Consider the following 22,140-nt stretch of genomic DNA (forward strand, 5'->3'; position numbering starts at 1 on the left):
TGAATCTACGAAGAGAGATTTTCATAGATTTAGTGAGTGTGCACAAATTTGGCATTAGAATGTAGCATGGGAAATTGTGAGGTTGTTTACTTTGGTAGCAAGAATAGAAAAGCAGAATATTGTTATACTGTTGTTGCAAGCATAGCATGTAATTAGCAATTCAAATGGAATGTTTGCCTTTATTACAAAGGAGATGAAATATAAAAGAAAGGAAGTCTTGGCAGAACTGCAGCATTGGTGAAACTGCACCAAGGATATATACAGCCTACATTATTTAAGGGTGGATGTACTTGAATTGGAAGCAGTACAGGGAAGGTTCACTGGGCTGGTTCCTGGGAGATGTTGCCTTATGAGGTACACTTGGGCATAAACACATTGGAGTTTAGAAAAATAAATTTAATTTATTGGGAGCCTTGTCAATGGATGCTGAGAGGATGTTTTCACTTCGGCAGGAGTATGGAGAGATGGGAAGTGGAGAATCTAGATCTAGGGAGCACAGTTTAAAAATAAAAACTGTCTCATTTAAGTTGGAGATGGGGAATTTCTTCTGTCAGGGAGTTGTTAATTTTAGAATTCTCTTTCACAGCGAGCAATGGAGGCTGGATATTGAAATTATTTAAAGTTGAGTTAGACAGGTTTTAAATTGACCAGGAAGTTGAGGGTCATAGGAGAGAGGCATGGAAGTGGAATTCAAGTGACGATTTTAGTGAATGGTGGAAAAGATTTGATGGGCTGAATGGCCTACTGCTATTCATATTTCTTCTGATCTTTTGATTCATAAAATTGTTCCGCATATTGAGGGTTTGAGTGTCGATGTTTAGCTCATGCTAACAAAGACGTTCAAATCCTTCAATGTTATTTACTTAAAAGATACTCCAACTTTAGAACTTTGGAACTCTTTACCTCCCTTAGTTTTCTTTACACTAAAATTAAATATGTACAAAAGCTCAATTACCACATCCTTCCCACTCATTATTAACTTATGTGATGGCCTACTTTCTGACCTTTACCTGTGCACTGAAGTACTCCCATTTGAAATAAAATGCTACATGTGACATTATCTGAAGATTCTGCAAACTAAAGTTTGTAAATGTTTGCTGGATATTTTCTGGTGCTTTTTGAATATGTTCCTCTGTTTGGAACACACAAATTTTTTTTAAACTTATTTTCATATGACCACCCCAGTTTTTTTTTCCCTGCAGAGCATTCCTTAGTTCCTGCTGTGCTGACGATTTAAGGAAATTATTACTGTTGGTTTATTGGAAAATAATTAGCAGTAAATTACAGGAAAATTCCATACACAGTATGCATCAGATTGCAAACAGACTAGATGAAAATGTGATTATGAGATATGCAGACATATAAAAGTCTGAATTTCTGCCATGGGATGAGCTAAGGACACATGTTCTCAATGTGTTCTTAATGAAAGACAGCACAAACTGAATTGTTATAACTGTTTGGTATTTTAGAATGTCTTTAAAAGGTTATACTCGTATTCTACTTGATTTTATTGACTACAGTACGCTAGAATTACTTAGAAAAGAAAATCACAAAGTAGTAAAAAGAATTGTTCTTTGAAGTTCATTTGTAATGATTGACATTCTAAGTGATGGTAATTTGTGGGTTTCATCATATCTAATTATGATTCAAGAAAATGTTAAATAATCCATCTGCCTCATGTTTTCTCCATATGCCATACATGGTCTCGTTCCTGTACAATCGTAGATACTTAATGGCTAGAACATTATCCTATTTAACACATAATGGGAAGAAAAGTGACACAACCTTTCATCTCTATGGAGGTCTTTGTAAAAGTTTGGAGACTAACTTGATCAGCAAGTGGTTGACGAAAACTATTCTGTGTGATCAGAATCACAACCTTTGTAGCAAATGAAGAGACCATTTGGCCTCCCATCTCAGTGCAGCTCCCTGACTGATCTATTTATTTCTATTTATTTGAAAGTGCCAGCATTTTACACGTGAAACTTTTCGAAACACTGATCTAAATCCTGGTTCCATTATTGATTCTATAAGTCTGAATTCTAATAACCCTAAATAAAGTGATTCCTCTTGATGTTCCTTTTTATAATTGATGACCATCCTGAATTTCAGCTTAGAAATTCTAACTGCATGATCTGGGTAATGGCTTCTTCTCTCATAATTTTGAGCATATTGACTGGATTTCTGTTAATTGACTTCGGTGTATGGAATTTGTTTTAACTTTCTCCATTTTCACTTATGTGAAGAAGTAGCAATGTTTCTTGTCAGTCAGAGGGCAATGTGTTCTGGCCCAATTCAAGTGCTTACAAATTTAGCTGATAACTGTACCCGGAGGCATCATTGTCTCAGTGCCCTTTTTTGGGATGATATGTTGTTTTAAGGCCTTTTCTGACTCTCAGTAGACTTTAAAAATATCCATAAATATTTTTATTAGTTGTCCAGAAGTTGTTCACACTTTAAAGTGCTGCAGTTACCAACTTACTCTGAAGGTGGTGATCGGTTAACATTTGAAGAAGACTTGTATTTTCCAATTTTGTTTGACCAAAACAAAACTTTTGACTGATGCCACTGAAACATGTCAACTAGTTAATCAGCTTCCTGTCCTTGGGAACGTACCCTGTGCAACGTGTCATGTTTGCCTACAAGGCATCAGTTTTTGCACTTGGAAAGTTCTTAGTTATGAAGCAGGGATGTCCTAAGGATTTTGCACAAAATGGTGTTACATAAATTCTAGTTCTTTATTTCCTCTAATATGTCTTCAAAAGGAATATTTTTTCTCTTTGGTGAATTTTCCATTTCATCTTAACAGCCTTGCTAAGATGGATACTCAAAACTCTAAACAATATTTTAAAACAGTATAAAAATTCCTGACTAAGATGTGGCTACAGTGAAAGTATTTTTGTATATATGACAATTTTAATTAAAACTAGAATGCCTTGCATACATTAAACAATGCAGACAAAAAACATTTCCCTTGAGTATTTATTTAAACATCTGCTACTATTCAGTATCCAAGGAAGTAAAACACACAAAAAAATCACTACTTTTCATTTTACTATTTTATTAACAACTGTACAAATAAGCACATCATTTACTGAGAAAATATATGTATTTGAGATCATATGCTCAACAATTGTGTCTATTGCTCATTTTATATTTATTGATTATCATTGCAGTAGCTGCATCTGGAGTCCTAATTTGCCACATGTGGGTGGTGGGTTATATATTGGGACAGCAGTGTTCTAACTGCAGCCAAGCGAATTTGTAAGTATAAGAAAAAACTCATTTAATTGACACAATGTGTTACACAACATAAACTTAATTTAATCTCATAACTCCAACAATGAGGTGTTAATCAGGTAACAACCTCTGTCCACTGTTCTGGAAAATATTCATGTCAAATTGAAATTAATTGCCCTCCCAGGCTATAGCAGTGCTTCCCTTAATGTCATCACTGTTTTGTATCACGCCTGTGATAGATATACTTTGTATATTCGCCAGATGTAAAGTTACAAGAATACAGGGAAAATTTCATGCCATGGCATTGTCTTGTCTTAATATACAAAAAGTACACATGAATGGTTTTGAAAATTGAGCAGCTGGCTGTAGCCTTAAAGTTAGTAGGATAAAAAGCAGCTTTGTTGGTTCATTCTGTCACCACAAAGGATGTGGGTTTGTTTGTCTCCTCTTTAATATGCAGGAAAAAGGTATCTACTTCGGAATGGGCTTCAGGTTTGTCCAAAGTTCAATTGCATTTTTGGTCTACACAGTGCCTTTTTATTAATCTTATGAAAATATTCACCTTAATAATGGACAAATATGCATGTGATAAAAGTTGATTTTCAGCTCTGAATATTGAAAGGTTTTGATGTTCAATTAAATTTCGTTTCTAATCCATGTTGATATTATTAATTTAAGTGCCTCAGAAAATGATTAATGACAAAAAATGCCAGACATGTTGAACATTTTATCATGTCATGAAGCCATGCCCTGTCAACATGCATTGTCCGATATTTTGTAAGTAGTGGATAGGTTTAATGATCATAATTAACATCAGTTCAGTTCAATTCAAGGATATTTGTCTAGTCACGATTGCAAGTTTTTGCTTGGGTCTTGATATGATCAAATAGGTCATTTCTCAACCTGCATATTTTTAAGTTCATGAAACAGAAGCCCCATGAGGCATTTGGATTGAGTGCAGACTTTGCTTCCTTTCCTTCTCTGCTGGTGCTCTGCCTCATCATTACAATGTTGTGATTCAAAGTGTGAAGCAGTTGTTGCCATTCTGAACATTTGGAAGCAAACATCTCCCTGTCATTGATGTCAATACCAATCAGCTTCCAGGAGAGCTTCAGAATGCCTTTGAAGCATTTTCATTGACTGTCCAGAACATTGGCCATTTAAGAATTGAGAAAACAAGATCTGGCAGGTGAGAAGCATTTCACATATCCAAATATAGCCCATTACGGTTGATTCTACACAAGTTTTGTTTGTTTGATTGTTAAACTAGCTTCAAGAAGATGATTAACGTTTTGTTCAACAGTCCTCGCTTTGAATCTGGAGAATCTGGCAAAAGGATCACTAATAGAATTTTGCTAGTGCTTTGTATTTTTGATACTCTGTGTAGTCTCAAAGCAGTGTAGGAATATGGTGATGACTACTGTTCCATACATTAGACTATTATTTATTTAGAGACACCTTTGTTGTCAAACACTTGTTGCAGTGGTTTGTGGAAAGTTGAGTTGGCACAGCTGACTTGTTGGGTCTCTTCAGAGAAGTGGTAACCAAGGTATGGGAGAGACACAGCCAATCCACAGTGTCTCTACCAGCATTTACTCTGGATAGAAGATTTGACTGGTTAGGTGTAGTGAGTTTTGGTTAAGCAAAATTCGTGGACAGGTCTTTGTGCAGAATTGAACAGAATGGGTAGCTTACAAATTTGGTGCAGAGTCGGGACAGGCGCTGTAATCTGTAGATTTTGTATACTCATGGTAGTCTATTTAGTTTTGGTATTGAATCAACTGGGGTTAAAGAGTTTACCATCTAACTGGGGTTTGATGCTGATACCAGAGAGCAGTTCACCTTGAAGTGAATAGCCACTACCAAACAGATAGTTGATTATTAACCATTATTTCATTAACTGAAAAATGATAAAGCTCTCTAATTAAATTAAATGGAATGCATCTACTGGAGACGATGACTTTTTTTGTTGGAGGGTTCTAGTCATATTCACAAGTAATTTGAACTAAAAACTAAATGCCGATGTGGCGGCATGTGTAGAGAGAAATAAAGTTAACACAGGTAAGCTTTCAGCAAAGCTGCCTTGCGGAGGAGCCGCATTGTAATCAGGTTGTTTGATCAAGTAGACTGTTTGTAGGCAGTGCCACCTTTTCAAAAATAATAACAATGCACTTAATTTTTTTATATAGATACCTATGTTAAGCATTTTTCAGTGATTATGGACATAGTCTGAGCATTTCTGCAGTTACTCAAATTGACAAGTGAAGAGTAATCCTATAAATTTAAGACATATCACTAGGTTTATTTATTTAGACCCACCCTTGTTCTTGTTACAAACAGCTTAAATATTAATAATTCTATCTTTCATTTTAATTTGTAGGAAACTTCCTAAGTACTTTGTATTTTTTCTGTCTGGGATTGCACAAGAAATCTGTACAGGTAGATCAAATGCACAATGCACAAATAGATAGTGATAGGCATGTGACAGATTAAAAATCATTGATTGATACCAAGGATGTTTAGCTGCTGTCATCTATTTCAATTGAGCAGACTCTTTATGAACAGTTTGATTGTGACGGGGGTAGGTCTAATTTCTTCAGAATATAAGTGGGTCAGAAAAAATCATCCAGTCTAACCAACTCTTGATCTCCAATTTTGCAGAGTAATGTGATCCTTGGATGACACAGAGTCATATGTGTTTTAAGTCAACGGATTGAAACCCCTGCTACAAGAGTGGCTATTGAACAAATAGATTAAACTTCTCAATGATTATATCCTATGGCATTAGACTATGTAAGCCTTTGCCTATCTAACTTTGTAGCAAATCAAACAGCATCATTAATATCCCTGCGTGCAAAATTTCCTGAACAGCATGATGTCAAAATAAAGCTGACCAAGAATAAAAACTGCAACTCGTCCAAAGACTGTGATGAAGATTTAAATAGGGTAATTAGAACATAGAACATAGAACATAGAACATTACAGCACAGTACAGGCCCTTCGGCCCTCGATGTTGTGCCGACCTGTCATACCAATCTTAAGCCCATCTAACCTACATTAATTTGATATTTTGTGCTGTACTATTGACTGTCACTTGGATTATCAGTTTAAACGTTGGCGTATTGTTGTGAAGTTGGGTAGAGTCCTGTGGATTGGAAGGCAGGATATTAAAATTTGATGTTTGTAAATTGTTGGTGTTTGTCCAATTCTATGGGAAAAGCAGTGTATGGTTCCTTTTAAAAAAAGATGATGTGCTTTTTCTGTGCTTAGAGATTCAAAAAGGATGTTCTGTGGGTTTGCAGGTGCATAGAGCACCTGAATTGAAACATTTGTGTCAAAACAGTACACTGTTAGCAGGCGAAGCAGTCTTTTACCAAGACAACAGGCTTTCTAATTTAGCTAATTAATTTAAACCAGGCCCTTAGATACCAAAAGCCAAGTAAATTTAAATCTGATGGCTTTGACAACATGGGACCAATCCTATTGTAAGAAATTGACAAGTTATCAAGGCTATAAAAGATGAAGGCATTTGGAGAATCAGGGGAGAGCCAGTTGTCAGCTGTGACGAGAATAGCTATCAGCTCTAAAAGAGAGAATCATTGGCTTTCTTACTCTAAGCCTTTGAGTAAGCTTCATCTATTAAAGGTACCTACGTCACAAATAGTTAATGTTCCTGACAAAATAACTCAGCAGAGAAGGCATTTCTGACAGAAGAATTAGTTGAAGGAGAGACAGAACATTGCGGAAGATGTAATTTTGCGAGACTAAATTCTAATTTTGTTTTGGTTTATATAAATGGAACTTGTATTTATTGGAACAGTTCTGAGGAAGGGTCTCCTGACCCCAAACATTAACTCTGCTTTTTCCTTCACAGATGCTGCCAGACCTGCTGAGCTTTTCCAGCAACTTCTGTTTTTGTTCCTGATTTACAGCATCCGTAGTTTTTTTGTTTTTTACCATTAGAATCTTGTTTTATTCAAGAATAGTTAGCAGTTAGAAGAGATTTATTCAGCTAGTTAATAGATTTGGTAATTTGCTCACCGTTAGAGTTAGATAAATAAATTTTTACTTGTTGATTATAGAGTGAGTGTCAGTGGCTTATTTTATTTGACTGCTCCTTTATAACAAATTAGGAGCTTTTTTCACAGATTATGTGGAGAGGCGCACCTTTCTGGGTGTTTGTACCTTTCTTTGCTTTATAACAGTATTATTGAAGTGAAAATAGCTTGGGGGGATCACTAAAATTATTGTGAGACTTATGTATCTATAGATTCTGCTTATACATTGATCATTCACATTATGCTTGTTATTTGACCTCATTTCTTTGGAGTTGTATCTAGGAAATGTGGGCTGGTAGTGGAACAGAATCATTGTGATGTGTAAATTTTAGGAACTTTTCTATGGATCTTTGGGTCTGTATAGGAGATTAAGCTTGTGATAAGTTGGTTGCTAAATGTTTCAGGTATGCTTTATGCTTGTATAAACGGAGTAACTATCCAAAGCCAAATATTTATATCCGTATTCATCTTGTTTTCTGTTGGAATACAGGAATATAAAGAATTTATTTTTAAAATCTGAAAGCTACACTATAAAACATTTTCTTTTTACTGTCTTTTATTTACTATGTAGATACTGTGTTGAATATAAAGCAGGCTTTCTGGACCACCACTGAAGTAACAAGATCCTACATCAGTGCCGAACACTGCAGTGATGTTACATTAACTGCCTGAAATTGGCATGCATCTCTGATGTAGTTTTTAAGGGTTTTGCCAAAATCCTATCATTATTTCAATTCTGTACACACAAGGAAGATGTGGAATGGGCAGAATGCATGACCGACACATAGTTATTTCACTAAGAAACAGACCTCGGATATCTGGGCCAGTCATTGGTTCGGCACCTTGATGCCAATCTGTGTATATTTTCAGTGGTCTATTCTTTGTAGCTGTACAACACCTTGGGATTCTTCCCTTTTCACAGTAGCTTCCTCCAGTTTCTACCTATGAGTTTTCTGTTCAAAACAAAAGGACAAAGAATTCATTGTGTGGAACTTAGCACTGCTTTTAATTCACTGAAGCAAAGATTTGCTCCCGTGAAACTTCATTCACTAACTACGTCTGAGGTAAAATTTTAATTGCTCAGTTTTCAACTGTGCCGTGACGTTATTTGAACGAAAAAAATGCTTCTTTGTGTGCCATTTTATTTGAGATCATATTGATTAGATTCTGAATTCATTTATAAAATTTTGATTTAGCTGTCCGGACTGTAAGAGTACTGTGCACAGTTTAGTCTCGGTGTTTATAATGCAGTGTCTTTTAATTTCCCTCTGTACCCCAGCCCCCAAAATTGAATGCTCAACCTCTGTTTTAATTGAGGCTTGTCAGGGTAAATAATTGACCTGGTCCTTTGCATGCTCCTGCCTAAGTTGACATCATAACAGAAAAAGTTAGGGAGAAGCAGGGAGGTGGGGAGGGGGAAGGGTGGTGGCAGGGGTTCAAATTGTTTTTGAAAGTTTAACCATTTGCCCTCTTCAGGGTACTCTCTGTCAAGAACAGATTGACATTTGAAGCACTTATTAAGGGGCAAGGGCAAAAGGTTAAAGCTATTTAGGATGCCTTGTAAGTATTACAGGCCTCGATGCCCTTGTTAAAAACAAAAAGTTGTTAAAATAATCACCCTGTGTGTTGAAATGAGTCACAGAAGGTCATTAAATAAACTATGCAAGTGGATGAAAAAGTCATTTTAAGGAAAATTTAAATAAAAGAAAACTTTTGCTTTATATAAAGCATGTAACTGAAGACCATCATTAGACAAAGAAAAAATAATTTACATCTTCAACAGCTGTTTTTAGTTGGTGCCAAACCTAAATATTCTGCAACAGTTGTAGGGGAGGAAATAAGCTGGAATGGTGGTAAATGAAACCACTTGTCTGGTTTCAGCATTCTCTTTGTTGTGGTTGAAGTTCTCCAAACTGGGTTCCTAAACTTAGTAATTACACTGTCCATATTGCTAGGAAGGAAAAAGAAATGCAGAGGAAACTTTCTCCTCTAGGGTATTTGATTATGGAGACGGAAGGAAGGACCTTGCTGAAGAACTCCAGGGCACTGGTAATTGGAGAAATATTACCTTGCAGTGTACATGCTGTTTTTATAAACAAGAACCATAGTCAATTCATATAAACCTGCCAAAGTGAAGTAATTACAGGGTATTTTCACAAGTTCAGCAGTGCGGAGGTCTGAGGAGATGGTTTGTAACTTGGTAAAACTAAGAACTCAATAATTTCAGAATTAAAACAAATTGCAGTGCAGATATTGTTGATAACTTATATACCAGAATTAGCTGAAATTAAATCATGAGTTGAATGATACAGGTAAAATCTGGTTGTTATTTTTTGGTTCTGATATACTCTGGAGAAATTGGCTTAGTTAATTCAAACCTTTTATAAAACTATCTTTGTCAACAATGACACTTTAGTTAGTGTAGATTTAGCTTTTGAAGGGTTAGTATTGCTTTTTAGGTAAGATGTATTTTAGTTTATTGTTGCAACTGTATTTGCTGTCATTTATATATTCAGTCCTTATATTTATATTAAAATAGTTTCACCTGTTAAATACAAACACCCGTTGTGCTTTTTCTTCAGAACTGCCGTAACATTTCTGTCATTGCGGTATGTGCTGTCAAGGAAACAGGGATGTGATGTGGAGCTGAATTAGGCATGGACTGATGAAATTCAAAATGCTGATATTGACAGCAATGTTGTACCAATTGTGGAACTGGTGACTTATATTTATTACAAAATTTTAACTGATAACAGAGCAAAGTTAAGTTGTTGACTCCGGACCAGAAAGAAACAGTTTTAAGTAAGTAATCCACGAAGTAATACATGCGCCAAAGAAAGAAAACTACAATCATGACTCAGAAAGGAATGAGCAGATTGACCATAATTAATGACAATCTAAGATGTGGAGCAATTCATGAATGGACGAAAACCACCACACACATTTTGTAAATGTAGTTTATTGATTCCATTGTGGTTTGGTGACTTTATTCATTGAGCTGCTGAGCCATACCAGTTAGGAAGACGTGAGAACAATGTGCACATGAGCTTTTATTGTAGAGTGTATGACACGAAAGAAGTACATTTTAAAGAAGCTGGCACATTTAGGAAAGAAGCATCAAGAAGATAAATGAAACAGATGGCAGTCTCTTCTGGTGGTAAGATTGCAGTGTTGGGTTGACTGCCAATTTAAGAATATTATGGGGTTTCCATCATTTTTCTGCTATTGCCTGTATTTTGGCTTAGTCAATTTCAGCAGCGGTTCCTTTATTCATTTACGGGATGAGGGCATTGTTGGATAGAAAGCGTTTATTGCCCATCCCTAATTGCCAGAGGGCAGTTCAGAGTCAGTCACATCGCTAAAGTCACATGTAGGCCAGACCAGGTAAGGATGGCACCTTCCTTCCCTAAAGGACATTAGTAAACCAGATGGGTTTTTCTGACAATCGACAGTGGATTCATAGTCATCATAGATTCTTAATTCCAGATTTTTTTTATTGAATTCAAGTTGCTCCATGTATCATGGTGAAATTTGAACCTGGGTTCCCATAATGTTATCTGGGTCACTGGATTAACAATCCAGTGATAATAGCACTAGGCCATCATTTCATCCCTCCTGCCCATGTAATCCTGGAAGTTGTCAAAGTGAGAAACATTATTATCAACTGCAATTTCTATGTGTTGTTAATGTAGTGATGGTTAATATTTCTACTCTTGCAGGATGAATTTTGCTGATTAGAGGGATTATTCGTGCCAGTACAAAATGAGTAGGAAGTCATGTTGCTGGATCCCCGTTTGAATCACACGTGGCTTAACCGTCTTGCCCAGTCTATCATGCCCTTGCCCATTCTATAGAAGCAACACTTTAAAATGGAAATGGTTTTGCAACAGACTGTGTGTAATGGTCCAAATTTCTTAAGTATTGTGTATGCTGAGCCTGTCAGCTTAGAAATAATGAACAATAATAAAAGGCCAAAATGCTGAGATGTTATTGCTGCAATCTGATTTCGAATTGTGTATGGAATTGCATGTCTTTCTATACAGGTTGTTTTGGGAGATGTAAAAGAAGAGGATGGGAAATTGAAAATGGAGCAGGTTATCTTGTGCTAGTGGCTAGCTGGTTAGTCTTACCCACCATTACTTGCGCAGGACCTAACATACCTACCTAGAAGTGCATGAAGAAATATACCTTCAAAGATTTAATTAAATCAAGGAGCTAGTGACTGACATCAACAAAAGTGGGGATGCCTTGATTTTGGCATTCAAAGTGACCACAATACCGTTCCCCTGTCTCCTCCAAGATACCTGAAGAGCTACATGCAATATCTGTAATAGCGAGTTTTGAGAAGATTTGTAGCTCACGTTGAGTTTCTGGATCTGAGTTTTCTCGCTGAGCTGGAAAGTTAGTTTTCAGATGTTTCGTCACCATTCTAGGTAACATCAGTGAGCCTCCGGTGAAGTGCTGGTGTTATGTCCCGCTTTCTGTTTATCTGTTTAGGTTTCCTTGAGTTGGTGATGTCATTTCCTGTTCTGTATATCTGTAATGACGGATAAAAGATCGGACTTTGGAGGATTGACTTGTGGAGATGATGAATGAAAGGTCTGCGTGCAGGGTTTAGTGGTGGATGGGCCTGGTTATGGCCAAAGGTTGGCGATATTACAAAGGTGAGAATGGGTCTTTTGATAATAGAAAGCGTAGGGTGGATTGGGGTGAGGGTGATGGTGAACTGCGCCCCTAGATTAACAAAGATGCCTAGGTCAAGAATGCTGCTTTAGCACAAGATAGTGATGAGGAAAAGCTATTTTCACTACCCTGTGATTTGCATTGGAGGGTATAAATAAATCCCATTTGCCTGAATTTACCTATCGATTGTGGGATGGTAGTGTGGTGAACTAAATATATTCACCTAACATTATCGTTTCTTTATTGATTGCCGTTTTTACTTTCGAAAATACTTCTCTGCATTTATAAATTTGAAATATACAGTTCTCATCTACACCACATCAGAACAGCTGCAACATTTTTGAAATTTCCTATTACTATTAAGTGCTATTCTTTTCACTTCAGAAGCTGGTTTTTTTTGTTACTGTTTTTGCATGGAAGACGTCTTGTATTCTATCAGTTGATAGATAGTAAATAATTTCCCCTTCAGCAAACTGTACAATTGGATATTTTTCCCTCATTGACCTGTTGGAAACTGGATCAGTATAATGTGTTTGTTTGGTTTGGATTTGTTAATCAAAGTGCCAGTGTTGAGTGGGGAGGATCCAGAAACTTCTCTTGCCTCATGATGTTTTGTAATATGCTAATAAAGTTTACACAATTACTTTCCAATGTAAATAATGCCTTGTGTTATTTAAGAAAAAAAAGGATACAGTAACTGCATTGCCATAGGTATCCTGAATAGAGACTTTCAAAGAATGTCTTGAGTTATGTTGAATTTTAATATTTGCTTGCAGAATTTTTCAATTGCTAGTATCGCAACTAACCCATCCCCCTAATGAGCTGAAAGCGTGTCATTTCAGAGAGCCTTGCCTGATTTTGACAAGCTGTTCTATTTAGTGGGCAAAAGGCTATTTATCCATTGTTTCAGAGATCTTGTTCTTCAGGAAATGTTGCCAGGTAGTTTTCTGCTTTTTGAACATTGCTTTGGTTATCAGGGTTGTCGTAATTAAAAAGTCCATATTTGTGTCCCATTTGTTCATCCCAGTTAGGACTTAAAACGGGAAAAGGAAGTATAAATATTTTTCGAAAGCGAAATTTCTTCAGTAAGTCTTTGCTAATTTGTTAGGCAGGTAATCAGATGTAACCTCTGGAACATTATGTTTCATGTGTGTTTAATTTATGGACATCTGATCCATTTAAAGACTATGACTGCTAAGATCATCTAGAGTTTAGGGATGTTTGTGATTTTAAAACAGGGACTTATTTAGTAAAATTTTCCAATCAAATATTACCTCATCACTTTATTTAAAGACATTTGATTTGTTGTTGTATTCTGAGTAATATAGCCTGTCAGAATGCCCTTTGCTGGAAATGGAAAGTATTCAGTTAAATTATGAACTGCAAAATTTCCAGTACTTATTAGTAAAATAGTTCAGTGATCTTTGGAACATATCTCCAATAAAGTTGTGCCACCCTTTAGTTCATAATTATGGTCTCGCTGTGAATATTTGTGCCTGAGCTGAAGGTATCTGAAGCATTTCCAAATTGCAACAGAATCTTCATAGCGTAAGTTCATAGCTTCAACATACCACCTTGTTCCCTGGCCAACATCTCTGTCTCAGGCTTGCTGTGGTGCTCTAGGAGAGCTCAGCACAACTGGAAGGGCAACATTTCATTTTCTGCTCGGGAACTCTACAACCTTCTGGACTCTATGGAGTTGTGGCCCCTCCTCCCATGTTCTTACCCCAAACTCCACACTAGGCCTTGTTTTCACATGATTTGCTATTACACACAACCCACTGTTGGCCACTAATGGACCCCATTAGAAACTATTCATTCTCCCAGGCTGATTGTTATCCACTCCTTTGTCTGACCAACTGTTCTTCTCTCTCGTTAGGCTTTATCTCCATCTATTTTTACTCCTTACCTCCTCCCCCACCCTATCTTTTTGCATAGAAAGCAACTTTTTCTGACCTACCAGAAGCTCTGAAGAAGGGTCACTGGACCTGAAATGTTAACTCTGATTTCTGTCCTCAGATGCTGCAAGACCTGCTGACCTTTTTCAGTAATTTCTGTTTTTGCTTCAGATTAAGATTTTTTCAAAAGCTGAAACAATTGTAACTTCCTCTGAACATTTAATTTGACGAATCTGTTTTGTTTTGGTATTGGTAACAATTTATCTTTAATTTATATTCTATATGTAGATTGACATTTCTGCTTTGGATTTTTTCCTAATGCCTCAAACTCAAATTACCATGCCAGTAATTAAATGGCAGCATTATTGATGTTGCCAGCACATATTCCTGCATTTCTTTACTCCAGAGTCTTTGTAGATTTATTGCACAACCACCTTAGATCAGAAGGAGATCCAGCAGTTTGTACCATGACTTCAGTTGGTGATACATGGCCATTACCCCCCAATATACCCCCCACTTCATGGACTTTGCTCACTGCCCACCCCACAGTGCCAGAGTTGAAATTGTAAGCCAATTGGGTTATGGATGTGAGGCATCATCTCATTACAACATGGCACTAATCAATGTTGTTTTTTTCAAATCATAAACACCATTGGCAATGAGATTATGTAATTGTCTATTACTGGTTACTTTAATCTGACTGGTTGAAACCATTATGTGTAATCTAAAAGAGCTATTGATGCTAGAGATCGGAAACAAACAAAAGCATATTGCTGGAGAAGCGCAGCAGGTCTGGCAGCATCAGTGAAAAGAAAACAGTTAATATCTCGAGAGCCGTGACCCTTCTTGCACTTCGTTTTCTTTTCGCAGAAATTCCCAGAACTGTTGGGTTTCTGCAGCAATTTCTGTTTCCCTTATGGCTAACAATAACTTTTAAAATCAATTTTCAATGCATAAAAAATATGTTTAATGATTCTACTACAATTTTTTTTTGTTTTTTAGGTATTCCTTCGGTAAGTGAATGGAGTTTCAGAGATTCTGAAGATCTACTGGTACTGAGTAGAAAGAACATGGTTTTATTTACATTTTTTATTATTTTTGCCTTAAAAAAGCATTAAACTGTATTAAAATCCAAAACAACTGTAGGAACAAAAACAAAATTGCTGGAAAAACTCAGCAGGTCTGGCAGCACCTGTGAAGGTTTAAAAAAAAGCAGAGAACGTTAAAGGTCAGGTGACTGTTCCTCAGAACAGTTCTGAGGAAGGGTCACCAGACCAGAAATGTTCTCTGTTTTTTACCTTCACAGATGCTGCCAGACCTGCTGAGCTTTCCCAGCAACTTTGTTTTTGTTCATTAAACTGTATTAGTAGCTGTAACAGTAAATGATTAAGTAATCCATGTTGCATGTACATACACACTTATGAGTTGATATTACTTATCTATGCTATCCATTATTGGGGTTGAAAATTGTCTGTAATTACTTATGGCTTTTTTTGTATACTGGAAATGGAGAAGGGAGACTTTCCAGATAAAAGCATAGTGTGAACTGATCCAATTTGATGAGTTGAATATGTGACCAATAAAAAGACCCTTCAGCACGTAAAAACAGCATTTACAGCTACAACGTTTAAAAGACATCTGGATGGGTATATTTGTGCAGTGGGGTTTGGACGGATGTGGGCCAAATGCTGGCAAATGGAACTTTGGGTTTCCCAAATGTGCTGAAGAAAATGACTGCCAAAAGATTTCTGATTACTGGCTCTGTTACCTGATTGGCTGAAAGGATGTCCGTAGATTCAAATGGAATGAATTTCCACAGGGTTGTCCTGATCTTCTACTGAATACCTAGCAACGTCAGCAGAGGGATTGGATGCTTTTAGATATTTTGACCTTTTTTTTGGTAATTCCACAAATCCTCACCGCAGAACCACCGTGGCAGGTCCCAGTGCAGATTTTTTTCTAAAAGAAAAGTCTTCTTGAAAGATTAGGTTTCTAGTTATGGTACATGGTTATATGTATTTTTTATATAAACAATAAAGAATTGGGGATAAAATGTTAAAGCACCAATGTAAGAAGTAGCTGCTCACCTGAACCTCTTGGAGAATCTAAATTTAGCTATAGTTCAAACTGGGCTGCAAAGACATTGCAGTGATTACTTACTCTGTGCCTCAAGTTTTTGCCAGTAGCACTTAAAGTGAGAAACCCTGGGAGTCAGGCTTATCTATTGCAAAAATACCTGAAGTTACATTTAGATTATGAAAAATTAAAGAGAGGTTTTTAGCATAAAGTGTAAATATACACCAGAAGATTCCTTAGACAACATCTTCCAAACCCATGACCTCTGCCACCCCTAGATGAATAAAACAAGCCTGCATGTGGAAGCATTACCATTTTTAGTTTCCTGTCAAAGTTGTATATTACCTCGAATTGAGAACGTGTTGTCATTTCTTCAGTGTTGTTGGGTCAGAATCCTGGAACTCCTTTTGTAACAGCGCTGTGTCTGTGTTTACACCACTTGGATTGCAGATTCGAGAAAGAGACTGATTATTGTCTTCTCATGAGCAAATAAGGATGGACAGTAAAAGTTAGCCTTCTGAAAGATACTCGCGTAGTATGAACAAATGAAATTAAGGTACTAAATTGTAAAAAAATTACTAAACCTGCCTGTATGTATATAGTACAAACAGGAACAAGAGACAGATAAACTCCTTTATTTTGTTTACCTTCTGTTTGTGAGGGGAGTGGTTTAATTTCAAATAGATTGTCGTGTGTTTTCAAACCCCTTTCTTTGGGGGTGACATCCATTTAATAGTGAGAGAAAGGATATCCTCTTTAACTTAAACCAGTGGTGTTATTTATTCACACATTCACATTGGTTAGGCATGGCTAGAGTATTGTGTGCCGTTTTGGGAAGGATTTAATTGGACAGAGAGAGTGCGGAAGACACTTAGCAGGAGTTCGGTTCTGAAGAAGGATCACTGGACCCGAAACATTAAATCTGCTTTGTCTCCAAAGATGCTGCAGACCTGCTGAGTTTTTTTTTAGCAATTTCTGTTTGTGTTTCTGATTTTCAACATTTGCAGTTTTTTGGGGTTTTTTTGGATAAACTAAGGTTCCTTTCCCTGGAGCAGAGGAGACTGAGGGGATGTATGATTGAGAAGTGTAAAATTGAGGGACGTAAATTGCATCTACAAGAGGGAACCTTTCCCCTTTGTAGAGGGAACACTGACCAGGGGAACAAATTTAAGGTAAGGGGTGGGAGGCTTACATTGACTTCTCTACACTGGGGAGGCGAAAGGCAGACTGGGTGACTGCATTGCAGACCACCTATGTTCTGTCTGCAGAAATGACCTTGAGCTTTAGGTTGCCTGCCACTTCAACACACCACTCTATTCCCTGGCCAACATCTCTGTCTCAGGCTTGCTGCAGTGCTTCAGTGAAGCTCAGCGTTAACTGACAAATAACACTTAATTTGCACTTGAGTACCTTGTAACATCTATGATTCAACATTGAGTTCAATAATTTTATGGCCCGAGCACCCTCATCCATATTCATACTGCAACTCCCCACACATCAGACCTAATCGTTACATACCCATTAACAGCTACTGATTCTTCCAGGCTGACCTTTACCCATTTTTCCAGTTGCTGTTTGGTCTCTCTGGGTGCCTTCATCATCTATTGTGTACTCCTACCCCTGTCCCAAACCAACTTCAGCATGTATGCCAATCTTTTTCCTCGCTGTAGTCATATTTCCACAGATGCTGACATGCCTACTGAGTTTTTTCAGCGCTTTCTGCTTTTGTTTCTGATTGCCAGTATCTGCAGTTCTTCTGTTTTTGTCTAGGACTCTGGGATTGGGTTTAGAGGAGACTTGGACTTGAGGCAGTGCTGCATGGAGTTCTCTAATATGAGGTTAAAAGAAGATTGCTGGAGATCCAAGCAAAAAAAAAAAAATTTTGCAACGGCCAGAGGTTTATGAGTTAAGCCCATTAAAGAGTTGACAATTATGTTCTTTCGCTTTGGTAAAGAATCATTGTTCACCATCAGAGCTGGTTGGGGCTTTTATTAGCTCCTCTGTTTTGTCACCTGTCTTGCTGGGAGACTACCATCTACTATTCTTTTGTGATTGTTGACTGCAAAGCCCACACAGTGAAAGAGTTGAGATTACAGGGGGATGGATTTAAGCTCTGTCCTTGTAATCACTGTCGCAACTTTCCACAATTGTAGTCAGTTTGCATCATGTGATCTGCAGTGGCCATGTTTTCATTGAATCCCTGCAGTGTGGAAACAGGCTACTTGGTCCAATCCATACCAGGCCTCTGAAGAGCATCCCACCCAGACTCATCCCCCTAACCTCCCATTATAACCCTGCATTTCCCATGGCTAATCCATCTGACTTACACACCCTGGATACTATGGACAATTTAACATGGCCAACCCACGTAACCTGCACATCTTAGGACTCTAGGAGGAAACCAGGGCACCTGGCACAAACCCAAGTAGACACAGAGAGAATGTGCAAACTCCATACGGACAGTTGCCTGAGGGCAGAATTGAACCCCAATCCCTGGTGCTGTGAGGCAGCAGTGTTAACTACTGAACCATTGTGTGCTCTTTTGTGGCCAGCAATGTTTATTTTTAAATAAACAAGTGAAGTTTTATTTAAACATTTTGATTTTTGATGTGTTTTATGCCGAACTAACGTGACAGCTACATATATTTCATATTCATAGTTACTTTGTCACCAATTGTGTTCATGAACAAAATCTGACCTTGCATCAAGTAGGCAATGACATCGAGCTATAGATTTACCTCTGCTAGTATCTCCACACCACTTGACCTGCTGAGTACTTTTAGTATCTTCAGATTTTCTTTTTCAGATTTGCAGCATCCGCAGTAATTTTTTTGATGAAAATATCATTGTTCCTGGTTTGGTCAAGTTCAAGAATTGTGATGATTATTAGTTGTCAATGTTGATCTGTTCAAATTCTTCATATTGAAAGATTCAGTATCAGTGAAAAGTCGAAAATCATGAAGTCACATATCGGATTTTCCCTTTCCTGAAAGGGATATTGTTCAATAAAATGTTACTAGATTGTGATTAAAGCAGGTAATTTTGGTGAATTTTGCAAGCTATTAAGTGTATTACTAGAATGAGAAGGAGTTGAAGTTTATAATGAGAAAGTGACTGTATGAGGTTTGAGATCTATACAGATAGTGTTGCAGGATTTTCTCTTCCTGGATGCTCTTGTGCTTCAATTTACTTCTAAGTTACTGGTATTAATGGGCGTGTCTGTGAATTTTGAGCACTGTTGGAGCAATCTCTGAGTATTGTAATTTACAGAACTCCTTTGTAAGTTGTATCTTCTGCTTGATGAAACTGTTAGAGATAACATAATTGCCCATCAGGATATAATTATATAATCAAATCATTTGAAACAAAAAAGGTAGACTGATTATCTGCAAGTGAAGAGCAGCTGTACTAACACACAACTTGAACTGAATACTCCATTATCAAGGGTCAAAAATTTCCACTGATCTGAGGTCTGGACCTGCTATTTTTAGGTTGTTACTTCCAGAATGCATTCCTTTTAAGTTCCTTTGCCCAGTTGATGTATTCAAACAAAACATTCATTTGTGACCTAGATTAATGAATATTCATAAAAAGAGCAATTGGGGAAATAAAGCACTTAAAATATAAGAAGTAAAACCAGAAAATGGAATAGTGAATACTTAATATTTTATGGGTGGTCCTAGGTAAAAGATTATGTTCGTGCCAATATGAGATTTGAATTTGTAGGTTTGGTTAAAGGCCAGTTTTAGACCATAATCTATTTTTTGATCCCTGGTTATTCACTGTTTCTCACTGTATCCTTTTGTGGTAACCATCTGTACCAAAAAATTGAATGTAAAACATACCTTTGAAACTCCTTTATGTTCTTGTGTTTTGTTCTATTTCTTGACTTTTGCTTTCTTGTTTCTTTCAACCTCTCTTATTTGTACCCTCTGTTTGCCATGTGGTGAGGTAATTGACCTATGCTTTGTATCCCTATTATTTCACATTTATGATAAATTTCCAAGTTAACTTTCTTCTCAAATATAGTTGGTATTTAACATTGTATGCTGACCCATTGCCCGTGCTTGTCAGTGATCACACAATTGATCTGTAACTTTTTTTGCCCAAGAGTATATAGCTGGGTTATTGCTTATCTCACTATTTTCTGCAAGATATGACTACAGTAGGTATACCACAATTATGTCCACATGGTAATGTGAGTGAATTCTAAATGAATTGAATGCATTTCACTCCATTTTGTATACACTTTTTAAAGTGCTTGGCCTTTCGGCCAGTCTTCAAAAATCAGTGGGCAAGAGAAACTTAAAACATCTTAAAAGGTCAAATTTCTGCATAATACTTTATAAAATATGGATTGTTCATTTTGGAATCAGCAAATTCAGCAAAAAAAGCTGTTGCACATGTACTTTGTAGATTCGTGGGATAATGCTGGAAATGTACATAATGTTGTCTCTGATGCCTCTCTGATGAAGGGTCTAGGCCCGAAACGTCGGCTTTTGTGCTCCTGGGATGCTGCTTGGCCTGCTGTGTTCATCCAGCCTCACATTTTATTATCTACATAATGTTGTCTTCAGTTTTTGGGAGGTAGATGCTTTAGAGGTGGAATGCTTTAAAGTAGTTGAGCATCTTTTAATGAGACATGTCATACATTTTGAAACAAAGGAAATAAAAGCTACAGGAAAATTGCTGCATAACAAAGTGAACTTAGTCTAACAATGTGATAGCATGTACATTATGGGTCCAGCTGATCTCTTTGATGCCCTAAACTTTGAGGGCATTCTGGCTAACTGTAGGAAAAAGTGGTCAAACATTGACGGCATGTTGCTCACACTTAAACTGACAGCCAACTAAATCTCAAATTATTCCTAAACCAGATAAAACTCCTTCCAAAATACAGTAGGGATAAAGTTTTTACAAATTGATAGACTATTGGTGAGCAGCATAATTAAATGGTAGTGCTTGTCTGGCAATTGAAACATGGTAGCAAGAAAGCTAATTGTTAACAATGTGACAACGTATTCAAGAATATTAGTTACTAAAGGACTTCAGAAGTAGCCATGGTGGCAAATAGTCAACAGTATGTGGTAGAGTAATGCACTAGTCTTGCTTTTCTTTGAATAAAATTGACTTTGCCTACACTCTGTACTCATAATCTACATGCGCTTTGGGTTTATGCCCCATTGAGGAGTCTGATAAATGGTCTGTCAGTGGGAGGTTTTTGTCCTTAGCCTGTTATCTGGTTCTGTTTACTGTCAGCTCACCACTCCTACCATCACCTCTGAAATCAATAACTGTCTAATTATTAGTTCAGTTGGCCCCAACAAATTTTGCCATCAGCGCCATAATCAATCAGGCTTGTTCCCAGATGGAACCTACAGCTTGAAACATTGCTGGGTTAATTGTCAAATAACTTGGAACCAACAGACGATTTATGTTCTTCATTAATTTTCGTAGGGCTCGTACTGGGAGGAATAAAACTAAAGCCCAAGGCTAAGGTGTGTAGGCCACAGGAAATAATATATTGTTACTTCTACATGCAAAGGATAAAAAGAGAATGTAGATTATTTTCCATTCAATTCTGATTATAGTAAAGAAATCAGGAAACTTCACTGTGATTCTAATTAGGAAAAGTACTAATTTGTGAAAGGACTAATTGTTTTCACAGCTATGAATTTGTGTTTTGTGGAATTCACATCATTAACGAAGCTGAGGCTCTGTACTGGGAGCTGACGCAGAGCTTGTGGACTCAATGCTACAGTGTTCTCTCTGATGTTGCTTTAATAGCTAATTCAATAAATCGTATTTAAGGTTGTTTTTGCCTTGTTTCCACTATACTAAACTGTCTTCATTCTTCAATGACTTCAGTATGTTGACTGAAATGACAATACTGCAGTATTAATGTTGCAACTAAAAATGTACCATCTTCAGCAATTTTCAGTTACCTTCAGTAATCTGAAATCTATTCTGCTTTCTAACTAATGCTGTTCATTTCCCCAGATCACATGGCAGACAGGAACATAGCTGGCCCATCTATCAGTGCTTCTTGGAGTCAGGTTCTAGGAACTAGGTTAGAGCACAAGCACACACAATTGAAATTGCTGGAAAAACTCAATAGGTCTGGCAGCATCTGTGCAGAGAAAGCAGAATTAATGTTTCATGTCAAACAACTCTTCTTCATAAGG

General features: G+C 37.0%; 1 protein-coding gene across 2 annotated transcripts in view; it reads left to right on the plus strand.

Moving 5' to 3' along the window:
* Positions 1-22,140, plus strand: part of lmf1 (lipase maturation factor 1) — a 584,074-nt gene that overhangs the window by 76,850 nt on the left and 485,084 nt on the right. Inside the window, exon 3 of one of the 2 annotated variants that reach the window (XM_048551891.2) lies at positions 14,882-14,892. The exons of the other annotated variant lie outside the window; for it this stretch is intronic. Coding sequence (XP_048407848.2) covers positions 14,882-14,892 — 11 coding nt within the window. The remainder of the gene's footprint in view (positions 1-14,881; positions 14,893-22,140) is intronic. 2 annotated transcript variants of the gene reach the window in all.

This window comes from Stegostoma tigrinum, chromosome 23 (genome assembly GCF_030684315.1).
Source record: "Stegostoma tigrinum isolate sSteTig4 chromosome 23, sSteTig4.hap1, whole genome shotgun sequence".
Classification (NCBI taxonomy): Eukaryota; Metazoa; Chordata; class Chondrichthyes; order Orectolobiformes; family Stegostomatidae; genus Stegostoma; species Stegostoma tigrinum.